General features: G+C 47.4%; 1 protein-coding gene across 8 annotated transcripts in view; it reads right to left on the bottom strand.

Annotated features, from left to right (window-relative positions):
- ODAD1 (outer dynein arm docking complex subunit 1) overlaps positions 1 to 17,696 on the bottom strand; it is a 28,385-nt gene extending 10,689 nt beyond the window's left edge. The window contains exons 1-5 of one of the 8 annotated variants that reach the window (XM_077846598.1): positions 17,649 to 17,696; positions 15,792 to 15,884; positions 14,218 to 14,333; positions 13,895 to 14,084; positions 88 to 210 (exon numbers count right to left, since the gene is read on the bottom strand). In XM_077846598.1, the coding sequence (XP_077702724.1) occupies positions 88 to 210; positions 13,895 to 13,978 (207 nt within the window). In that variant the 5' untranslated portion in view covers positions 13,979 to 14,084; positions 14,218 to 14,333; positions 15,792 to 15,884; positions 17,649 to 17,696. Of the gene's footprint in view, positions 1 to 87; positions 211 to 13,894; positions 14,085 to 14,217; positions 14,334 to 15,791; positions 15,885 to 16,252; positions 16,449 to 17,276; positions 17,324 to 17,648 lie in introns of those variants that run through there. The other 7 variants (XM_077846591.1, XM_077846599.1, XM_077846592.1 and 4 more) reach the window with 7 other exon arrangements.
- Between the last annotated feature and the right edge of the window lie 1,555 nt (positions 17,697 to 19,251).

Here is a 19,251-nt window from a genome sequence, read left to right as displayed (position 1 = left end):
TCATTTCTGGAACTTGACCCCATGCTCAGTTTCCCCTCCAACCCCCAGAGATCAGGTCTGGAAAGAGTCAAGAAGCTGACCCCTCACCCTGTCCAACTGGTCTTCTAGGATTTTGATCCTTCGCTGAATCTTGACCTTCTGATCCAGGATGAGTCCGGAAGCCCTGACATCCTTACTAGGAACAGAGATCCGGGTCTCCCACTCCTGGATCTGGAGGAAAGAGGATGATACCTATTTGTTGGCTGAGTGTGTGAGAGACTGAGGCACCAAGAGAGGGTGAGTGGCTGAGTGTAGCAGCCATCTGTTCTACCCTTCTTCTGCTAACAACGCTTAGCCTTCCACGGGGTTCTGGCTTCCAAACACAACAAGCCACGCTGCCAGCACGTGACCCAGGCCCCGACAATCACAGTCATTGTCCTAGAGATAGACATGTTGACCCAAGCTGAGCCAGTCTAAATCCCTTCCCAGTATTTTGGGGGAAACACATGAGCTGGATAGATGGGACTCTAGGACTTGAGCTGTCATAATCCGCATCACACGGAGGGTCCTGGGAGGGGCAGGTCAGTAGACAAAGTGGAGACAAGAGACTGAGCGACGGTGAGAATGAGCTCTGACACCATTAGAAGCCCTAGGTCTGGTTATGCATGAAACCACTTCCAACCTGTCTTCATTTCTGTATTCATCTTTACTTATTTGGGGAATGCTGACTCTCCAATTAAACTGGAAGCTCCACAAGGGCAGATTTTTGTCTTTGTGTGCCTAGCACCGAGTAAGTTCTCAATAAAACATGCAGATCAAATGAATACATGAATTGCTTAAGACTATGTTTCCCAGGGGCGCCTGGGTGGCTCACTTGGTTAAGCATCCAACTTTTGATCTCAGCTCAAGTCTTGATCTCAGGGGTCCTGAGTTTGAGCCCCATGTTGGGCTCTACGCTGGGTGTGGAGCCAACTTTGAAAAAGCAGAGGGGGCGCCTAGGTGGCTCTGTAATTGGCTCTGCCTTTAGCTCAGGTCATGATCCCAGGATCCTGGGATCAAGTCCTGTATCAGGCTCTCCGTAGGGAGCCTGCTTCTCCCTCTGCCTATATTTCTGCCTCTCTCTGTGTGTCTCTCATGAATAAATAAATAAAATATTTTAAAATAAAATAAATTTAAAAAAATTTTTAAAAGACTGCATTTCTCAATTTGTGTGCCATTATGGGTTGGATAGTGTCCCCGCCCCCTGCCTCCTGCAAATTTATATGTTTAAGCATTAATCGACTTCAGAATGTGGCCTTATTTGGAGACAGGGTCTTTACAGAGATGATCAAGTTAAGATGAGGTCATTAGGGTGAGCCCTGATCCAATAAGACCAGTGTCCTTATGCAAATGGAAAATTTGAACACAGACACACACATAGGGAAAATGCCTCCCTGCCAACGGTTGCTTCCATGTTGGACTCCTAGCCTCCAAAACAGTGGGATAATAAATTGCTTCATTTAAGCCACCCAAAGTTTGTGGTACTTTGTTACAGCATCCCCTAGAAAACCAACACACGCACCCAGGCACCCCAGAGCATCACAGCGAACTCAAAGGGAACACCATGGGGATATTTTAAGTCTTGAGGGAGACACACAGGACATGGGTCAGACATCCCATGAGCTACACGTTCAAGACAGTTCACAGGTTCAACACAAGACAGAGCTGTGTTCCTTTTGATGAGTCACATCTTTGTGAAACTGCATTTTTAGCTGTTGCTATGATAAAGAGCCAAATATCCAAAAATGTTACCAGTGGAGGAAACTGGCCAAAGAGTACAAGGAATTTCTTTGATTATTTCTTCCAATTGCATGTGAATCTACAATTATCCCAGTAAAAATTTCAATTAAAAAGGAAGAAAGAAAGAAAAAGAAAGAAAGAAAGAAAGAAAGAAAGAAAGAAAGAAAGAAAGAAAGAAAGAAAGAGAAAGAAAGAAAGAAAAGCAAGTACTGCACAGAAATCAGCATGACTAAGAGTGGTGAGTCCAATCTGACTCCAAGCTCCAATGGCACAAATATCCCCCAGGTAAGTAATTGTGGTTTTGGAAAATGAAATCCAGTTGTTGTTTTTTTTCTATTTGTGTTTTTTCCCCCAAAATGGCCTCTAGGTTGCTAGGACAAAAGCACTGATTTATTTAAAGTAGAACTGTTAGCAGTACAAGACTGGACCCTGGGACAGCTCTTAAAAGCTAGCTGATTGTTCCATTTTCAGGAATTATATAAGTTCAATTGTTGGTAGCTTGAAATTAACCACTGTATTTGTTTTTCTATTTCTGCATAACAAATCACCCCAAACTTAGTGGCTTAAAACACCCATCTATGATCTCGAAGTTTCCATGGGTCAGTTCAGCTAAATCCTCTTTGCAGGGTCTCGCAGAGTTGCAGGGCTGTGGTCTCATCTGGGACTCACCACGTGGTCTCCTGCCAGATGGCCTGTCCAGGGCATGGCAGCTTGCATCTTCAAGGCCAGCCAGAGAGCACCTCTCTTCAGTCTACTAAGGGCCAGTCTTATATAGCACACCTAATGAAGGGAGTGTGACATCCCCTCACGGGTGCTGTATTTTCTTGGCCAGAAGCAAGTCACAGGTTCCGCCCCCACTAATGGGGTGGGTATTAACACAGGGATGTGACTCACTGGAGGTCACTTTAGGATATGTTCACCACAGCCAAGATAAGAGTACAGGTTTCCCCATTATCTGAAAGTAAGCATTCCTATAAGACCCTTCATAAGCCAAACTGGCATAAAGTGAAGAAGAAATCACCACTAATTTATATGGAAAAAATATATAGCATTCCCCTACCCCCAAAAATAACCTCTCTCAGGCTTTCTGATACCTTAGGACACATCTTGCTGATGGATGCACAAAATAAACTAAGATAAAGCACAGATGCTCACAGACAGCACAAAGCTCTAGCAGCGGGATGATGCTGACATGCTGAGTATGGTCCCCAGGAAGGAGTTTGTGGGGGGGCACTCTCACCGTTCCGGGTGCATGCTGCCTCTAACAGCTCACTGCAAAGCAAATGCTGAAGGCTATGTTCTTTTTTTTGCCCCTCCCCTTTTTTTTATTTTGTAAAAGTGCAAATGCTCTTCAGATGTCTCTTGCTTAGTGAAATAGGGTACTAAAGCAGGTCTTCTGTAAAAGTGAAGTGGCATAATACGCAATTTCAAAAAACAGGGGATACCTTCATTTGTTATGAAAATCAGCCAATGCTAAAAACTGGGGGTGCTTTTCCTTCCTAACCGCCAGCCTTCGTGGCATACCCCTGACTGTCAGAGGTTACTTTGGGGCTAAAAATATTTCTCAGAAATTAAGGGTTCCTAGAACAAGGAAAGTTTAGGACTCTCTTGTTCAAGAAATTCTGCCCAAGGTTAGAAAACACTCTCCTCCGGTTTGTAAAAGTATTCAAATTTTGCTTTTCCCATTTGGGCCTCTAATACAGCTAGAACTTATGTTTTTATTTTTTAAAAGATTTTTTATTTATTTAGTCATGAGACACAGAAAGAGAGAGAGAGAGGCGGGATACATAGGCAGAGGGAGAAGCAGGTTCCTTGAGCGGAACCCGATGTGGGACTCGATCCTGGCACCCCAGGATCACGCCCTGAGCCAAAGGCACCCAGGTGTCCCAGAACTTATGTTTTTAGATGATGTGAGGTAGGAAACTTTTTTGACAGCTTTGCTAAGGTACAAATAACATACAATAAAGCCATGTATTTAAAGTACAGTTTGGTAAGTTTGACATCATTGAGATTAGTAAATACATCAATCATCCCTAAAAGTTTCCTCATGTCCCTTTTTCATTCCTTTGGCCACTTGCTTCATGCAGCCTCCTACCACCCACCCCCAGCCCCCACAGTCACCCATGTATTTTCTGTCACTAAGGAGTTTTATAAATGGAGTCACATTTATAAACTAAGGAATTTTACAAATGGCTGGCTCAGTCAGTAGGACATGTGACTCTTGATCTTGAGGTTGTAAGTTCAAGACCCATGTTGGGTTGTAGAGATTACTTATAAATACATACATACACAAATACATAAATAAGTGGAATCACAAAGTATATACTCTTTTTTTTGGCGGGGGGGGAGAGGTCTGACTTCTTTCACCTAGACCAGAAAATTATTTTAAGATTCATTCACATTGTTGGGTTTATCAAGAGCCCTTTCCTTTTTCTTGGTGAGTAGCTTTCCATTGTATGGAATTTGTTTATCCATTCACCTTTTGGTGGGCATTGGGTTGTTTCCATTTTGAATTTTACAAAGCTGTTATGAAGATTCATGTACAAGTCTTTGTATGAACATATGCCTCCTTTTTGGGGGGTAAATACCTAGGAAGTATAATGTCTAACCTATATGGTAGGGTACATTTAGTTTTTTAGAAACTGCCAAACTGGTTTCCCAAGCAGTTGTGCCATTTATATTCCTCCCAGCAGACTAAGAGAATTCCAGTTCTTTCATATCCTCACCAACATTTGGTATCATCTTTTAAATTTTAGCCATTCTACTGGGTGTGTAGAAGTTTCTCATGATTTTAATTTGCATTCCCTTAATGACTAACACTGTTGGGCATCTTTCACTTGCTTGTTGCCATCTTACATATTTTCTGGTGAAGTGTCTGCTCAAGCCTTTCACTGATTTTTCCTAATTGGATCCTTTGTTTTCTTATTGAGTCTGAAAGTTCTTCATATTTTCTAGATACAAGTTCTTTTTTTTTTTTTAAGATTTTTATTTATTTATTTATTTATTTATTTATTTATTTAATTTATTTGAGGGAGAGAGACAGAGATAGCAACAGAGAGCATGAGTGAGGAGAGGGAGAAGCAGGCTCCCCCTGATGCGGAACTCGATCCCAAGGCCCTGGGATCATGACCTGAGCTGAAGATAGCCGCTTAACTGAGCCACTGAAGTGCCCCTAGATACAAGTTCTTTATCAGCTATACATTTTGCAAATATTTTCTTCTATTGTGGGGCTTATTCTCTGAACAACACCTTTTGAAGAGAAGTTTTTAAATTTTATGGAGTTCAGTTTATCAAATGGATCACACTTTTGATGGTGTAGCTAAGAAATCTTTGCCTAACCCAAGCTCACAAAGATTTTCTCTTTTGTTTCTTTCTAGAAAAGAAGCTTTACAATTTTAGATTTTACATTTAGGTCAAGGATAGCCAACATCTTTTTTTTTTCTTTAAAAAAAAGTCACTGTGCACAGAAAAGTGCACAGATGATGTATCTTTTAAAGATTATTTATTTGAGAGAGAGAGTGTGTGCAAGTGGGGGCAGGGGCAGAGGGAGACAATCTCAAGCAGACTCCCTGCTGAGCCTCCATGTAGGGTTCAATTTCATGACCCTGAGATCATGACCTGAGCCAAAATTAAAAGCTGACACCCAACCGAGTCACCCAGTTGCCCCTTTATTATGCATTTTTTTAAGATTTTATTCACTTATTTATAAGAGACACAGAGAGACAGAGAGAGAGGCAGAGATACAGGCAGAAGAAGAAGCAGGCTCCATGCCAGGAGCCCGACGTGGGACTCGATCCTAGGACTCCAGGATCACTCCCTGGGCCAAAGGCAGGCGCCAAACCACTGTGCCACTCAGGGATCCCCTATTATGTATTTTTAACTGAACATCCTTGAGCCACCAACTAGGTCAAGAACCAGAATGCTGGCAGCACTGAAGATGCTCCGTCTCATCACTCCCACCTTCCTCTCCATAGACATAGCACTACCCTGCCTGTCAGTTCCTATTGCTGCTGTAACAAAGCACCATACATTTACTGGCTAAACACACAACTTTATTTTCTTCCAGTTTTGGAGGTCAGAAGTCTGAAATCAGTTTTGCTGAGTTACGAATCAAGGTATCAGCCAGCTACATTCCTTTTGGAAGCTCCAGGGGAGAAATCATTCCAGGGGAGAATTCTAATGGAATGAATTCCAATTTCTAGAAGCTGAATTCCTTGATTTATGTATTCCTTAGCTCGTGGCCACTCCAACCTCTGTTTCTCTTCATATATTCCCTTTCCAACATCACATCATCTTCTCTGGTTTTGACACTCCTACCTCTCCCTAACAAGGACCCTTGTGAGGACATTGGGCCCACCTGGATAATCCAGGGTAACCTCTCCATTTCAAAATCCTTAATCACATTTGCAGGGTCTCTTTTGCCATGTAAAGTAACATACTCATGGGTACCCGAGATTACAGTGTGGATATCTTGGAGAGGGACCATTATTCTGTTTACCATATTTCCTCAAGTGAAATTCATTTTTTTTACTTTTCTTTATAGTTTTATCACCCATGCATGTACCTCTAAGCAAAAGTTTAGTTTGGCCGGATTTTGATTTTTATGCTAATGAAACCATGCTACCTATATGTTTTATGTCTTGCTTCCTTCAAATGTGTGTGTGATTCACCCCTGTGGCTGTGTATAATTGTGATTCATTTTTCATCCCTGTATACTATTTCCTGATACAAATACACCACAATGTATTTATTCATTCAAATACTGATGGACATTTGGGTTACTTCCAGTTTGCAGCTGGCTAATGTGAATAATGCTTCTTTTAACATTCTTTTACATGAATCCTGGTTCCAGGGCATATGCTCAGAAGTGTACTTGCTCGGTCAGAGGAAGAGTTAACAAAAGATCTAAACTTGTTTCCTATTAGAAGGTGACTTTGGCTTACTTTCTTCTAACATGGTTTCCATGGAAACATACTGGGTTAAGGTAAATATGGAATGCCAGCTCCGTTCCCAGGCAACAATGTTTATTATAAAAATGACCCCTGATTGGTGAACTACATTGGAATGGAAGGACTGTGAGTAGGCTTATAGATCTCAAGGACCTATGTGACTGGGCCTAAACAGAAACATGGTTTCTCTGTGGGTTGTTTTTTTGTTTTTGTTTTTGTTTTTCTTAAGTAAGCCCCATGTCTAAAGAGGGGCTTGAACTCACAACCCTGAGATCAACAGCAAGATGCTCAACTGACTGAGCCATCAGGAGCCCCTGTGGGGTATTTCTTATCATTGACTATGCTCCTGATGGGGGCTTAGACTTAGACCCTATTCTCAGGAACTGTTGCAGAAGTGGCTCCTCTTGTATATGAAGCCTCCCTATGCCAGTGAGCAACACCCACCGGCTCACGTGGCATCTCCCAACTGGAAGTGCTGAGAAGCAGTCCCTGGATGCTCAAGGAAGGTGTGTTTGATGCTGTCGTGCCCAAATGCAATTGTTTCCTGCCACCTATCATCCTACAAAGTGAATCTGGTACTGAGTTATGCAGCCTGTGAGCATGACTGTCAGGTGGAACCCAAGACTGCTTCTGATGACCATGCCAAGTGAATGTGACCCCAAATTACAGGGAATGTCTATCTTTAAATGTAATAGATAATGGGGATAAAACTTTTTAAAATACATGTGAGAATTTATACCCTCAACAACAGTTGTTAGGAGTTCCCGTTTGCTCCTTCTCTTCCCAGCACTTGGTATTTAGGGACACTAATTTTTGAAAATTTGGTGAGTGTTTAATGGAATCACATTGTGATTTTCATTTGCCTCTCTCTGATTACTAATGAGTGATGAGTAATTTCTACATTTATTGGACACGTCTTATTTTGTGATGTCAGCTCAAATCCTTTGACTATTTTTTTTTAAACTGGGCTGACTCTTCAATAATTTGTAGGCATTCCTTGTATGCCCTTTTTTTTTTAAGATTTTATTTATTTATTCATGAGAGACACAGAGAGAAGGCAGAGACATAGGCAGAGGGAGAAGCAGGCTCCTTGCAGGGAGCCCGGCCTGATGCAGGACTTGATCCCAGAACTCTGGGATCATGTCCTGGGCTGAAGGAAGACGCTCAACCACTGAGCCACCCAGGCATCCCCTTGTATGTCCTTGATACTAGTCCTTTGTCATCTACATGTATTGCAAATTACTTTCCATTCTGTGACTTTGCACACTCTTTGTTTAACAGAGGTTATTAACCTTAAAGTCATGGAAAGTAACAATCTTTTCCTTTAGCAGTAGAGATTTCTATAACTTATTTAAAAAATTCTTCCCCACCTTCAAGCATTTAGATCTCTGATCCAACTGGAATTAGTTATGGGGGTACAAAGTGAGATAAGGATCTGGTTTCATCTTACAGTATGAATATCCAATTTTCACAGCACCATTATTAGAGTCCTCTTTTTCCATTTCTTGAAGTCATACATCAAGTGTCCACATGTGCACTGGTCTCTTTCAGGGCTCTCTCTTCTGTCCCTTTGATCCATTTGATTAGCCCTGCATCAATTACAAGAATTTTATAATAAATCTTGATAAAGGATAAAGCGAATCCTTTCACATTGTTCTTCTTTTAAGTCAAAGTCATCTTGTCCATTGCACTTCCATATAAGCAGAATCTGCTTGTCAATTCCATCCATTAAAAAAAAAAAAAGAAAACCTTCAGTACTTTGGTTGGGATTATATCTATAAATAAATTTGGAGATCTGACATTTTATGACACTAACTCTTCGAATCCATGGATAGATCTCTACATTTATTAAGCTCTTCTTTACTATCCCTCAGTAAAATACTACAACTTACTCCATAGAGGTCTTGCACACTTTTGTTAGATTTCTTCTTAGGTACTTCTTTTGGCTATTATAAATGTGTATTTTCTTCTTTTATTTTATAATAGTTATCCCTAATACAGGGCAATATCATTAACTTTGCATATTAATTCTGTATCTAGCCACATTTTTAAAATACCTTTTTAATTACAGTAAGTTGGTGTTATATTCTTCTGGATCTTCTATGTACACAAATATATCATCTACAAACAATGACAATTTCATTTCTTCCTCTCCAATGTTTACATTGTTTTTTTACTTTTCCTGGCCATACTGCACTGGATATGACCTCCAGCACAATGTTAAATAGAAGTGGTGCTGACATCTTTATATTGTTACTGATCTCAAAGATAATCTTTTTCATGGTTTGCTATCAAATATATTTTCTTTTTTTTTTTTTTTTTAGATTTTTTATTTATTTATTCATAGAGACACAGCTAGAGAGAGAGAGAGGCAGAGACACAGGCAGAGGGAGAAGCAGGCACCATGCAGGGAGCCTAATGTGGGACTCGATCCCGGGTCTCCAGGATCACGCCCTGGGCTGCAGGCGGCACTAAACCGCTGCGCCACCGGGGCTGGCCCTATTTTCTTTTTTTTTTTAAGATTTTATTTATTTATTCATGAGAGACACAGAGAGAGAGAGAGGCAGAGACACAGGCAGAGGGAGAAGCAGGCTCCATGCACCGGGAGCCCGAGGTGGGATTCGATCCCGGGTCTCCAGGATCGTGCCCTGGGCCAAAGGCAGGCGCCAAACCGCTGCACCACCGGGGCTGCCCTCAAATATATTTTCTGTAGATGTTTTATAGTTATCCTTTACCAAATTCAGGAAATCTCTTTTGTTCCTGGCTTTCCAAGAGTTTTTTGCATAAAAGGATACTGAATTTTATCAAATATTTTTTTCTTTTTTTTAAGATTTATTTATTTATTCATTTATTCACTCTGAAGGTGACAGAGAGAGAGAGGCAGAGACACAGGCAGAGGGAGAAGCAGGCTCCCTGCAGGGAGCCCAATGCAAGACTCGATCCCAGATCCCTGGATCACGCCCTGAGCCGGAGGCAGACACTTAACCACTGAACCACCCTATTTTTATTTTTACATAGACCAGTGCTATAATTGGGTCCAAGTCAAAGGACTGTCATCAGTCTCTCATATGGTAGGCTCAGAAAATGAGAGTGAGCATTTAAGCAAGCATCAGAAATGGTGTTTTGGGGTGCTGTTAAATGCATGTATCAAGCCACAGAAGGCACAAGCCTTATAAAATTAAGGAGTCGGTAATAGATGGGAAGTTTTAAAAGTTGGTCCATTAACACATATAATTTGAGAAAAACTATGTCTAAGTCTACTTTATTTTTTTTGCCAGAAAATGTCTATTCTTTCACATTTTCAGATGATTTTTTATTATTATTATTCATGAGAGACACAGAGACAGAGAGAGAGGCAGAGATGCAGGCAGAGGGAGAAGCAGGCTCCATGTTGGAAGCCTGATGTGGGACTTGATCCCAGGACTCCAGGATCACGCCCTGGGCCGAAGGCAGGCACTAAACTGCTGAGCCACCCAGGGATCCCCTAGATGATATTTTTATTGGGCATAAGATTCTTTTCTCTTTTTTTTTAAAGATTTTATTTATTCATGAGAGACACAGAGACAGAGAGAGAGGCAGAAACGCAGGCAGAGGGAGAAACAGGCTCCATGTAGGGAGCCCAACGTGGGACTCGATCCCAGGACCCCAGGATTACACCCTGGGCTGAAGGTGGCGCTAAACCGCTGAGCCACCTGAGCTACCCTCTTTTCTCATTTTTAAAGATTTTATTAAAAAAATAAAAAAATAAAAAATAAATAAAGATTTTATTAATTCGTTTGAGAGAAAGCATGAGTGGAGGAAGAGGCAGAGGGAGAGGGAGGAGCAGACTCCCCACTGAACAGGGAGCCTGACACAGGCCTCAATCCCAGGACCCTGAATCATGACCTGAGCCGAAAGCAGACTTTAACCAAGTGAGCCACTCAGGTGCCCCTTGTTGAGTATAAGGTTCTAAGTTGACAGCTTTCCCTTTAGAACAGTGAAGTTATAATTTGTTTTCTGACTTCCAGTATCTCTTTTTAAAAAATCACTTGTCAGTTTAATTGTAGTTCCTCTGAAAGTAATCTTATTTTTTGGCTACTTCTATATTCTAAAACTTCCCTGTGTTCTATATAATTTTTTTTCCATCCTGTTTTAGACTCTAAGGCATCCTTGACTCTGTGGATTTGTCCTTTTATCAGTTCTGGAAAATTCTCAGATATTATTTTTTTTAACTTATTTATTCATGAGAGACACAGAGAGAGAGAGAGAGTGAGAAAGAGAGAGAGAGGCAGAGACACCGGCAGAGGAAAAAGCAGGCCCCATGCAGGAAGCCTGACGTGGGACTCGATCCCGGGTCTCCAGGATCAGGCCCTGAGCTGAAGGCGGCCCTAAACCACTGAGCCACCCGGGCTGCCCAGATATTATCTTATTACACATTATCTCTGTCCCATTTTCTTTCTGTTCTTCTGAAACTTTTTTTTTTTTTTAAGATTTTATTTTTTTTTAAGCAACCTCTACATCCAGCACGGGGCTCAAACCCACAACCCGAGATCAAGTCACACACTCCCACTGAGCCAGCCATGCACCCCATCTTCTGAAATTCTCATAAAACATATACTTAACTTCACTCTATCTGCAATGTCTCATAACCACCCTCCCCCTATTTCTATCTTTTTGTCTCTCTGTGGTGGATGCTAGGTGATTTAAGCTCAATAAATTCTTTCTTCAGCTTTTATTTGGCTTATTATCTGTCTCTCCAGTAGAATGTAAAATACATTAGAGCAGGGTCCTTGTCTGTTTGGTTCACTGCTGTGTCCTCAAATACCAGGGCCTGGCACTTAGTAGGCACTCCCATAAATATGTGTTTGATGAATGAATGTCACCAGATAACTATAGCTTATCTTGACCTTACAGGGAATTTCAGAGCTCTACTCTAGAGACCCTATCCCCCAAACTGATCTACAGTTTTCCATAATCAAGGCTGTTAGGGCAAAAGAATCCATGGAGCCAAGATCATAAAATCATCCTGCTTGGGCCTGACTCTGATGAGTTTCCATGAAAGATGGAGGAAAACCAATTCGAGCAGCCAACAACACCCACTAAGCCACTGCACTACCGTGAAACAGCCAAAAGTTTGGCATGTGTGAAGCAGAATTCAGCTTCCAAAAGGCAGCTCAGGGAGCTACTGAGAGGTGAAAAAACACACTGATTGAAAGTCACAGGCTTCTGGGTGGCTCAGTGGTTGAGCATCTGCCTTTGGCTCAGGTCGTGATCCCAGGGTCCTGGGATCGAGTCCTGAGTCAGGCTCCCCACAGGGAGCCTGCTTCTCCCTCCGCCTATGTCTCCGCCTCTCTCTGTATCTCTCATGAATAAATAAATAAGATCTTTATTTCTAAAGATTTTATTTATTTATTCATGAGAGTCACAGACAGAGAGAGAGAGGCAGAGACAAAGTCAGAGGGAGAAGCAGGCTTCATGCAGGGAGCCAGATGTGGGACTCAATCCTGGGACTCCAGGATCACTCCCTGAGCCAAAGGCAGGCGCTAAACTGCTGAGCCACCCAGGGATCCCCTAAATAAAATCTTTAAAAAAAGAAAGTCAAATGTATGAAAACTACATGGTAGGGGCACCTGGTTGGCACAGTTGGTTAAGTGACTGATTCTTGATTTCCATTCAGGTCATGATCTCGGGATCATGAGATCGAGCTTCATATCAGGCTTCCCCCTTAGCACATGGAATCTGCTTAAGTTTCCCTCTCCTTCGCCCTCTGCCTTCTCCTCACCACCTGTCTCTCTCTCTCTCTCTCTCTCTCTAAAGAAAATAAATAAATCTTAAAAAAAAATACACAAAACCCTGTGGTAGACAGAATAATGCCCCCTTGCCCACATGTCTACATCCTAATCCTTGAAACTTGTGTATAAATGACCCTAATGGCCAAAAAGGACTTTGCAAATGTGATAAACTTAAGGATCTTGAGATGGGGAGATTACCCTGAATTACCTGGGTGTAATCACAAAGGTCCTTACAAGTGAAAGAAAGGCACAAGAGAGTCAGAATCAGAAAGGCAAGAGGTCAGAGTGATGCACAAAAGAAAGATTCAGCTGGCCACTGCTAGCCTTGCAAAGAAAGGAGCCACAAACCAAGGAATGCAGACAGCTTCTAGAAGCTGGAGAAGCTCCAGAAAACAGAGTCTCCTCTGAAGCCTTCAGAAGGAATGAAGCCTCGCTGACACTCTGACTTCAATTTACCCCGGTAAAACTCACTTTGGACTTCTGTCCTCTACCACTACAAGATAATTAATTTTAAGATGTTATTTATTTATTTGACAGCGAGAGTGTGCACATGCAGGGGAAGGGGCAAAGGGAGAGGGAAAGAATCTCAAGAGGACTCTGTACTGAACACAGAGCCTGATGCAGACCTCAGTTTCTTTGATCTCACAACTCGGAGATCATGACCTGGGCCACCCAGGAGCTCCTAATTTGTATTACATTTTAAGCCACCAAGTTTGTGGTCATTTGTTACAGCGAAAATAGGAAAGTAACACAGGCCACCAAGATAAGTAACCTTCAAAGCCCTCTTTGTGATCCAACAGTGTGCAAGAAATCATTTGGTCCAGGCAAGCAATTTTTTTTTTAACTAAGACAAGAACAGGAAACAGCAGGATGAATTTCACCCAGAACAGAATAAGGATTACCTGGTTGAAACTTCTCTCAGCTGTCTATGCATGTTTACATCCACATGTGAACAAACTGCCTCCAGAGATCATGATCACAAAAACCTGAGCGAACACTGACCTACAAAATTTATATTGTTTCCAAGGCCAAGATCTTGAGGTAGGTCAAACTGAAAATCTATGTAGGCTCTGCTGCCTTACCAACTCTGCTTTCTGCAGTTAAGGAAATGAGGGCCCAGAGAGGTAAAGACTTGCCCACGGTACCACAGCTCTGATGCAGCAGGGCCAGGATTCTAATGCCAGTTTGGCTGACTCCGGGAGGTGTATCTTCCCCCTTTAACCACACCACCCCCTTTTAGGATGTGTGGAATTGTGCTAAGCAAGAAACACCTGCATTCCTCCTAGAGCCCGAACATAACTCTCCTAGGTGGATGCTTTCAATAAGCCTATTTTTCAGATGAAGAAGCTAAGGCTCAAAGCAGTCCCAATACTCGCCCCTTAAGGGCGATCTACAGAGTCTGGTCTCAGAACCCACCTGCTTGTCCAGGGCCCTGGTCTGCTCCTGTAGCTCCTTGACCTCGGCCTCCACTTGGACCCGGCACTTCAGCAGATGGCTCATGTTCTCCAGCCTCTCACTATCTCGCAGCCGCTTAGCCTGGCTCTGGGCGACTCTGATCTGCACCTGAAGTTTATCCCGCACTCGCTCCAGGCGCTGGATCTCCTCACTGCCCAGGCAGGGATGGGGAGAGCAAGCCAGCAAGGGGCAAAGCTCATAATCACTAAAGGCCAGACACAGGGCCGGCCCTCCCTGCCTCGGACCCCCAACCCTTGTAAGAGCCCCCTCCCCAGCTCTGGTACCAGGCACTGGGCTCACAGTTGCTTGTTGATGCGCTGGTGGACTTCCTTGCTGTATGCCCGCCTCTCAGCCTCCATCACTTTGCATTGCCGCTGTAGTCTGCTCAGCTCCCAATCCACTGAGGGCAGGACAAGCCAAGGGGCTCATTAGGAATCCAGTAGGCCCCAGCCCCTGCCTCTCCAGGACCTAGGAATTCTGGTTCCCTCAGTGTCCCACAAACCGCAGCTGAAGAGCAGACCGAGTCCCCAACACCCCTCTACCACTGCATTTCAGCTCCTGTGTCCCTCATACTTCCTCACCCCTTGGGATTCCTGGGCCCCAGGATTTTTTTCCCCTAAACCTACTCCTACGCCAGGATTGGGTACACATCGGCTTCCCCACTAGAGGGCGCTCCTGGAAGACCTCGCGGTCCGCAGGGACCCGCCACATAGGACCTGGAACTTGGGAAAGCTGAGGATAGGTGCCCAGACCTGGCTGGGGCTGGCAACAGCATTCTTGCTTCCTCCCTCCCCTTCAGCCCCCATCACCCAACAGTCCTCGGTCCCATCCTCCTGCCTTCTCACTCTCAGCCCACCCCCTAGGTTCGGGCTTCAATCTGTCCTGCCCGGAACATCATCTCAGCCTCCTCCCCAACCTCTTGACCTCCCTTCACAGCCCCAGAGTGTCTTTCTATACCCAGAGCTGACCCTGCCCCTCCCCAGCTCACAGGCCTCCCCTTGGAGCTCCAGGGCCCCCAGGACAATGTCCCAGTTTCTCAGCCTGGTGTTCAAGGCCCCATATGATCTGACCCTACCCACCACTGGAGTCTGGTCCACCAGCACACCACCTCCCACCTTTTCAACCAGCGATTCTGGCCCACGTAGACAGCTGGCAATGTCTGGAGACATTTATGATTGTCACCATGTGGGGACAGGGCAAGGGAAGGTGATCGTGGCATGTAATGGATGGAGGTCAGGGATGCTGCGGAGCATCCACAATGCCCAGGACAGCCCCCATGACTAAGAATGATCTAACCCCAAGTGTCAATAGTGTGGAGGATGAGAAACCCTGTTCCAGGCACACGCTGTTTTCTCTGCCAAAACACTCTCCCCTTCCGGCTCCCACTGGCAATTCCTGGGAGGAGTTCCAAGCCCCACTCTTATGTCTTCTCCTTCAGGAAGTCTTCCTGGAGGGATCCCTGGATGGCTCAGTGGTTTAGTGCCTGCCTTCGGGCCGTGGTCCTGGAGTCCTGGGATTGAGTCCCACATCAGGCTCCCTGCATGGAGCCTGCTTCTCCCTCTGCCTGTGTCTCTGCCTCTGTGTGTGTGTGTGTCTCTGCCTCTCTCTCTCTGTGTCTCTCATGAATAAATAAATAAAATCTTTTAAAAAAATAAAAATAAAAATAAGGAAGTCTTCCTGGACCGCCCCACTGCCAGGCCTATCCCACTGCCCTGCTCTACCTCCATTCCCCTTCTTGTGCATTCTCCCTAGAGGGCTCTCCTTTGGAAGGCCTCCCTGTCTTCAGCGTCCTGCACCACAATACCTGGACACTTGGGAAAACCGAGGAAAAGAATGAGTGAAAAAAAAAGCAAATTACCCATTCCGTCCAAGAAGGCATCACTTCCATCCTCCGAGCGGGCACTCCCTGCAGAGTGTTCCAAAGGCATCTTGTCCAAAGAGGGTGGGACTCCTGTAGGGGGTGATACAGGACCCACATAGACGGCAAGCAGAAGAGGGCCGGAAGGTGGGTGGAGGCGAACAGCGAGGGGCTAGGAGTTGGAAGGTGACCCCAGAACCACCTCTGGCCTCTCCTGGAGTCCCAATCCTCCAATGGGTTGGAGGGGGAGCCTCTCGGGTCTCTCCCCACACCCCTCCCAGCCTCCCACCTCTCATATTTTCTGTGTTGTGTTTTGACTCTGACTCTGGCGGGGGGATGGGGGGTGGGGGACAGGACCCCTAGGCTCTTGGTATCTCTGCAGCGGCGTGGCGGTTTGGGGAAGGAGACACGGAGGAGGGGGAAAGCCTGGCCGGCTGTGGGGAGCGCGGCCCGGTCCCTACCTGCTGGAGTGCCTGACCTGTCCTCGGTCCTCCAAGCTCACTGTTGTGGCCTGGTTACTGGGGAGATGAAGGGCCAATGAGGCCTGAGGACAGCTGTCTGGGTGGGGCTGAAGCCTTGAGGAGGCCCGTGGGAGGTGAGGCTGGGGAGGAGGGGCCGTGGGAGGGGAGGAGGTACGTGGGAGCGGAGGGGAGGCCGCTGGGGAGGAGGGGCCGCTGGGGAGGAGGGGCCACTGGGGAGGAGGGGTCGTGGGAGGTGAGATGGGGAGGAGGGGCCACTGGGGAGGAGGGGCCACTGGGGAGGAGGGGTCGCTGGGGAGGAGGGGCCGCTGGGGAGGGAGGGGTCGCTAGGTAAGAGGGGCCGTGGAGGCGGGGCTGGGGAGGAGGGGCCGCTGGGGAGGAGGGGCCGCTGGGGAGGAGGGGTCGCTGGGGAGGAGGGGTCGCTGGGGAGGAGGAGTCGCTGGGGAGGGAGGGGTCGCTAGGGAAGAGGGGTCGTGGGGAGGAGGGGTCGCTGGGGAGGAGGGGCCGTGGGGAGGAGGGGCCGCTGGGGAGAAGGGGCCGCTGGGGAAGAGGGGCCGTGGGGAGGAGGGGCCGTGGGGAGGAGGGGCCGTGGGGAGGAGGGGCCGCTGGGGAGGAGGGGCCGTGGGAGGCGGGGCCGCTGGGGACGAGGGGCCGTGGGAGAGAGGCTGGGGAGTAGGAGCCGTGGGAGGCGGGGCTGGGGAGGGGGAGGGGCGGGAGGGGAGGAGAGGCCGAGGAGAGGGGCCGCCGGGGAGGAGGGGCCGTGGGAGGCGAGGCTGGGAGGACGGGCCGAGGCAGCCAGAAGACCTGAGAAGACCTCGGGAGCGGAGAACAGGCCGGCTGCGGGGCGGGGCTGGGAGCGTCGCGAGGGGCGGGGCAGGGGAGGCCTGGAGAAGGCTGGGTGGGCCTTGAGGGCGGGGCTTCAGCGCGGGAGCCGACCCGGAGCCCCGTAAAGGGCGGCGCTGGCGGGGCCCGCGAAGCCTGGAACGGGCGGGAGCGGCACGGGTACCTGCGGGGACTGGCCCGGGGCCCGGCGCCGGTGGCCGTCAGGGGCGGGGTATGGGGGGGCGGCCGAGGGAGGGAGGGGCCCTGCGAGGGGCGTGGTCAGGGGAACACGTGAGGGGCGTGGCGGAAGGGCGCTTCCGGGGAGCCAGGGGCTGGGAGCGCTGGGCTGCGTGCTTTCGGGAGGGAGAGGCAGGAGCTGAGAGGTCTTTTGGAGCCAGGGCTAGGAGAGAAGCGTCTGGAAGGCTTTGGAGCTAGGCCGCGGTCCTTTGGGACGAGGCCCGAGGGATGTGTGTCTTAAACTAAGACCACATTATTTTGAAGATTCGTTAGGAAGACCGTGCCGATGCCGGGAGCTGTGACGGGGAGGAACGCTCACCAACTCGGGTCCCTGCAGTGACTCACTACGCATGCGCGGCCAACGGTCTCCCGCGAAGCCGCCAAAAGCCTCTGGCCGGCTGGGGCCGCGCTCCGAGGGGCGGAGGTGGGCGGGGCCGCGCGCCCCGCCCCGCCCCCGCCTGGCCACACCCCTTCGCGCCGCGCCGCCGGGCACGCCTCCTGAGCCGTAGGCTGCTGCCCACGTGGGCCTCCCGGAGCGGGCGGGCAGTGGGCGCCGCTCCCTGCAGGCTGGGTGTGCCTGAAGCCTGCGGTTTCCTGTGGGAGGAAGCGGCCCGCGGGCGCTCAGCTCAGTTCTTAGCCTTGGAGGCCCAGGAGGGGGAGACCCCGTTACCGCCCGCGGTCTCGCTGATTTTCCCCCTTTCACAGGGTGCTAGCCTAAGGGACCTCCGCTCCCGCCCCCTCTTCATTCCGGGGGGTACCCAACTCTGGCGCCGATTCCGCTAAGGGTCCTTGAAGAGTCCTGGTTTCCACCTCCCTAGCCCCTGCTTTCCACGCTTCTTCCAGGGCCAGGTCTCGTCCCCTTCGTCCCCTTCGCCTACGCTCCATGGAGACCACGTGACCCTCCATCCTCTGATTTTTCCCTCACTGACAGACTTTCTAATTTCCCCGGGGTTCTGGATTCAGACTCCCAGTCTTTGTCCCCAGGAACCCTCATTTTGTACTCCCAACTCTTAAGCCTTGGGGCAAAGGGGTTATTAGTAACTTATCCAAAATCACAGCTAATGAGTGAGTACAAGCTGCTTGGATTTGAATCCAGCCCATGTGCCTCTATAGACAGCTGTACTGGTGCCCACTTTCTGGGTTTCCCGAGTACCCCACCGAGTCCCTGAACTGTTCATCCCTAACCCCTTCAGGGAGTTGAGATGACCAACCACTCTCCTGCCACCTAGCCCTGGCCCCATCAAGATTCCCAGACATCCCCTGGTCCAGTTTCCTTTCCCTGCAAGAACCTAGGATTTCAAGTCTCCCAACTCTCAATTCCCTCTCAGGACCCCAGACACCTGGTTCCCTGTCCCTCACTTTTTACTAGCACCCAAACCTTCCAAGAGACCCAGGTATATAGTAATCACAACCCATTCTAATTCAATAACTCAACAATCAGCAATAATAATAGTGAACACTAAGTCCCTGGTACTGCACTTCTGTTTAAAACCCTCCACCGGCTTCTCACTGCCCTCAGAATAAAATCCAAATTCCTCCCCTAGTCTTCAAGGGCCCTCTTTGATTCCCCTTACTACCACTCCCTCCAACTCCCTCTATTCCAGCCACAGTGGTCCCTCTGTCTCCTCCCCAAACAACCTGAGCTTGTTCTTGGGAGCCTTGCATTTCCTCTTCCTCCCAGCATTGAAATGAGTCCTGTCCTCAGGTCTTAGCTCAGATGTCACCTCCCCAGGAAACCTTGTCTGATCACCTTGTTTTAAAGTAGGTTCCTCCTACAGGGTCATTATCACCTCTGTCTTATTTCCTGCAAAGCACTTAGCACTGTCCGAGAAATTTATCGTCTTCATCAATAGATTTTCTCTTTATGGTCTGCCTGCCCCTACTGGGAAGGTAAGCCCCATGATAACAGCAGGCATCACATC

The sequence above is a fragment of the Canis aureus genome, chromosome 1 (assembly GCF_053574225.1).
Source record: "Canis aureus isolate CA01 chromosome 1, VMU_Caureus_v.1.0, whole genome shotgun sequence".
Taxonomy (NCBI): Eukaryota; Metazoa; Chordata; class Mammalia; order Carnivora; family Canidae; genus Canis; species Canis aureus.
This window is presented reverse-complemented; position numbering and strand designations above follow the sequence as displayed.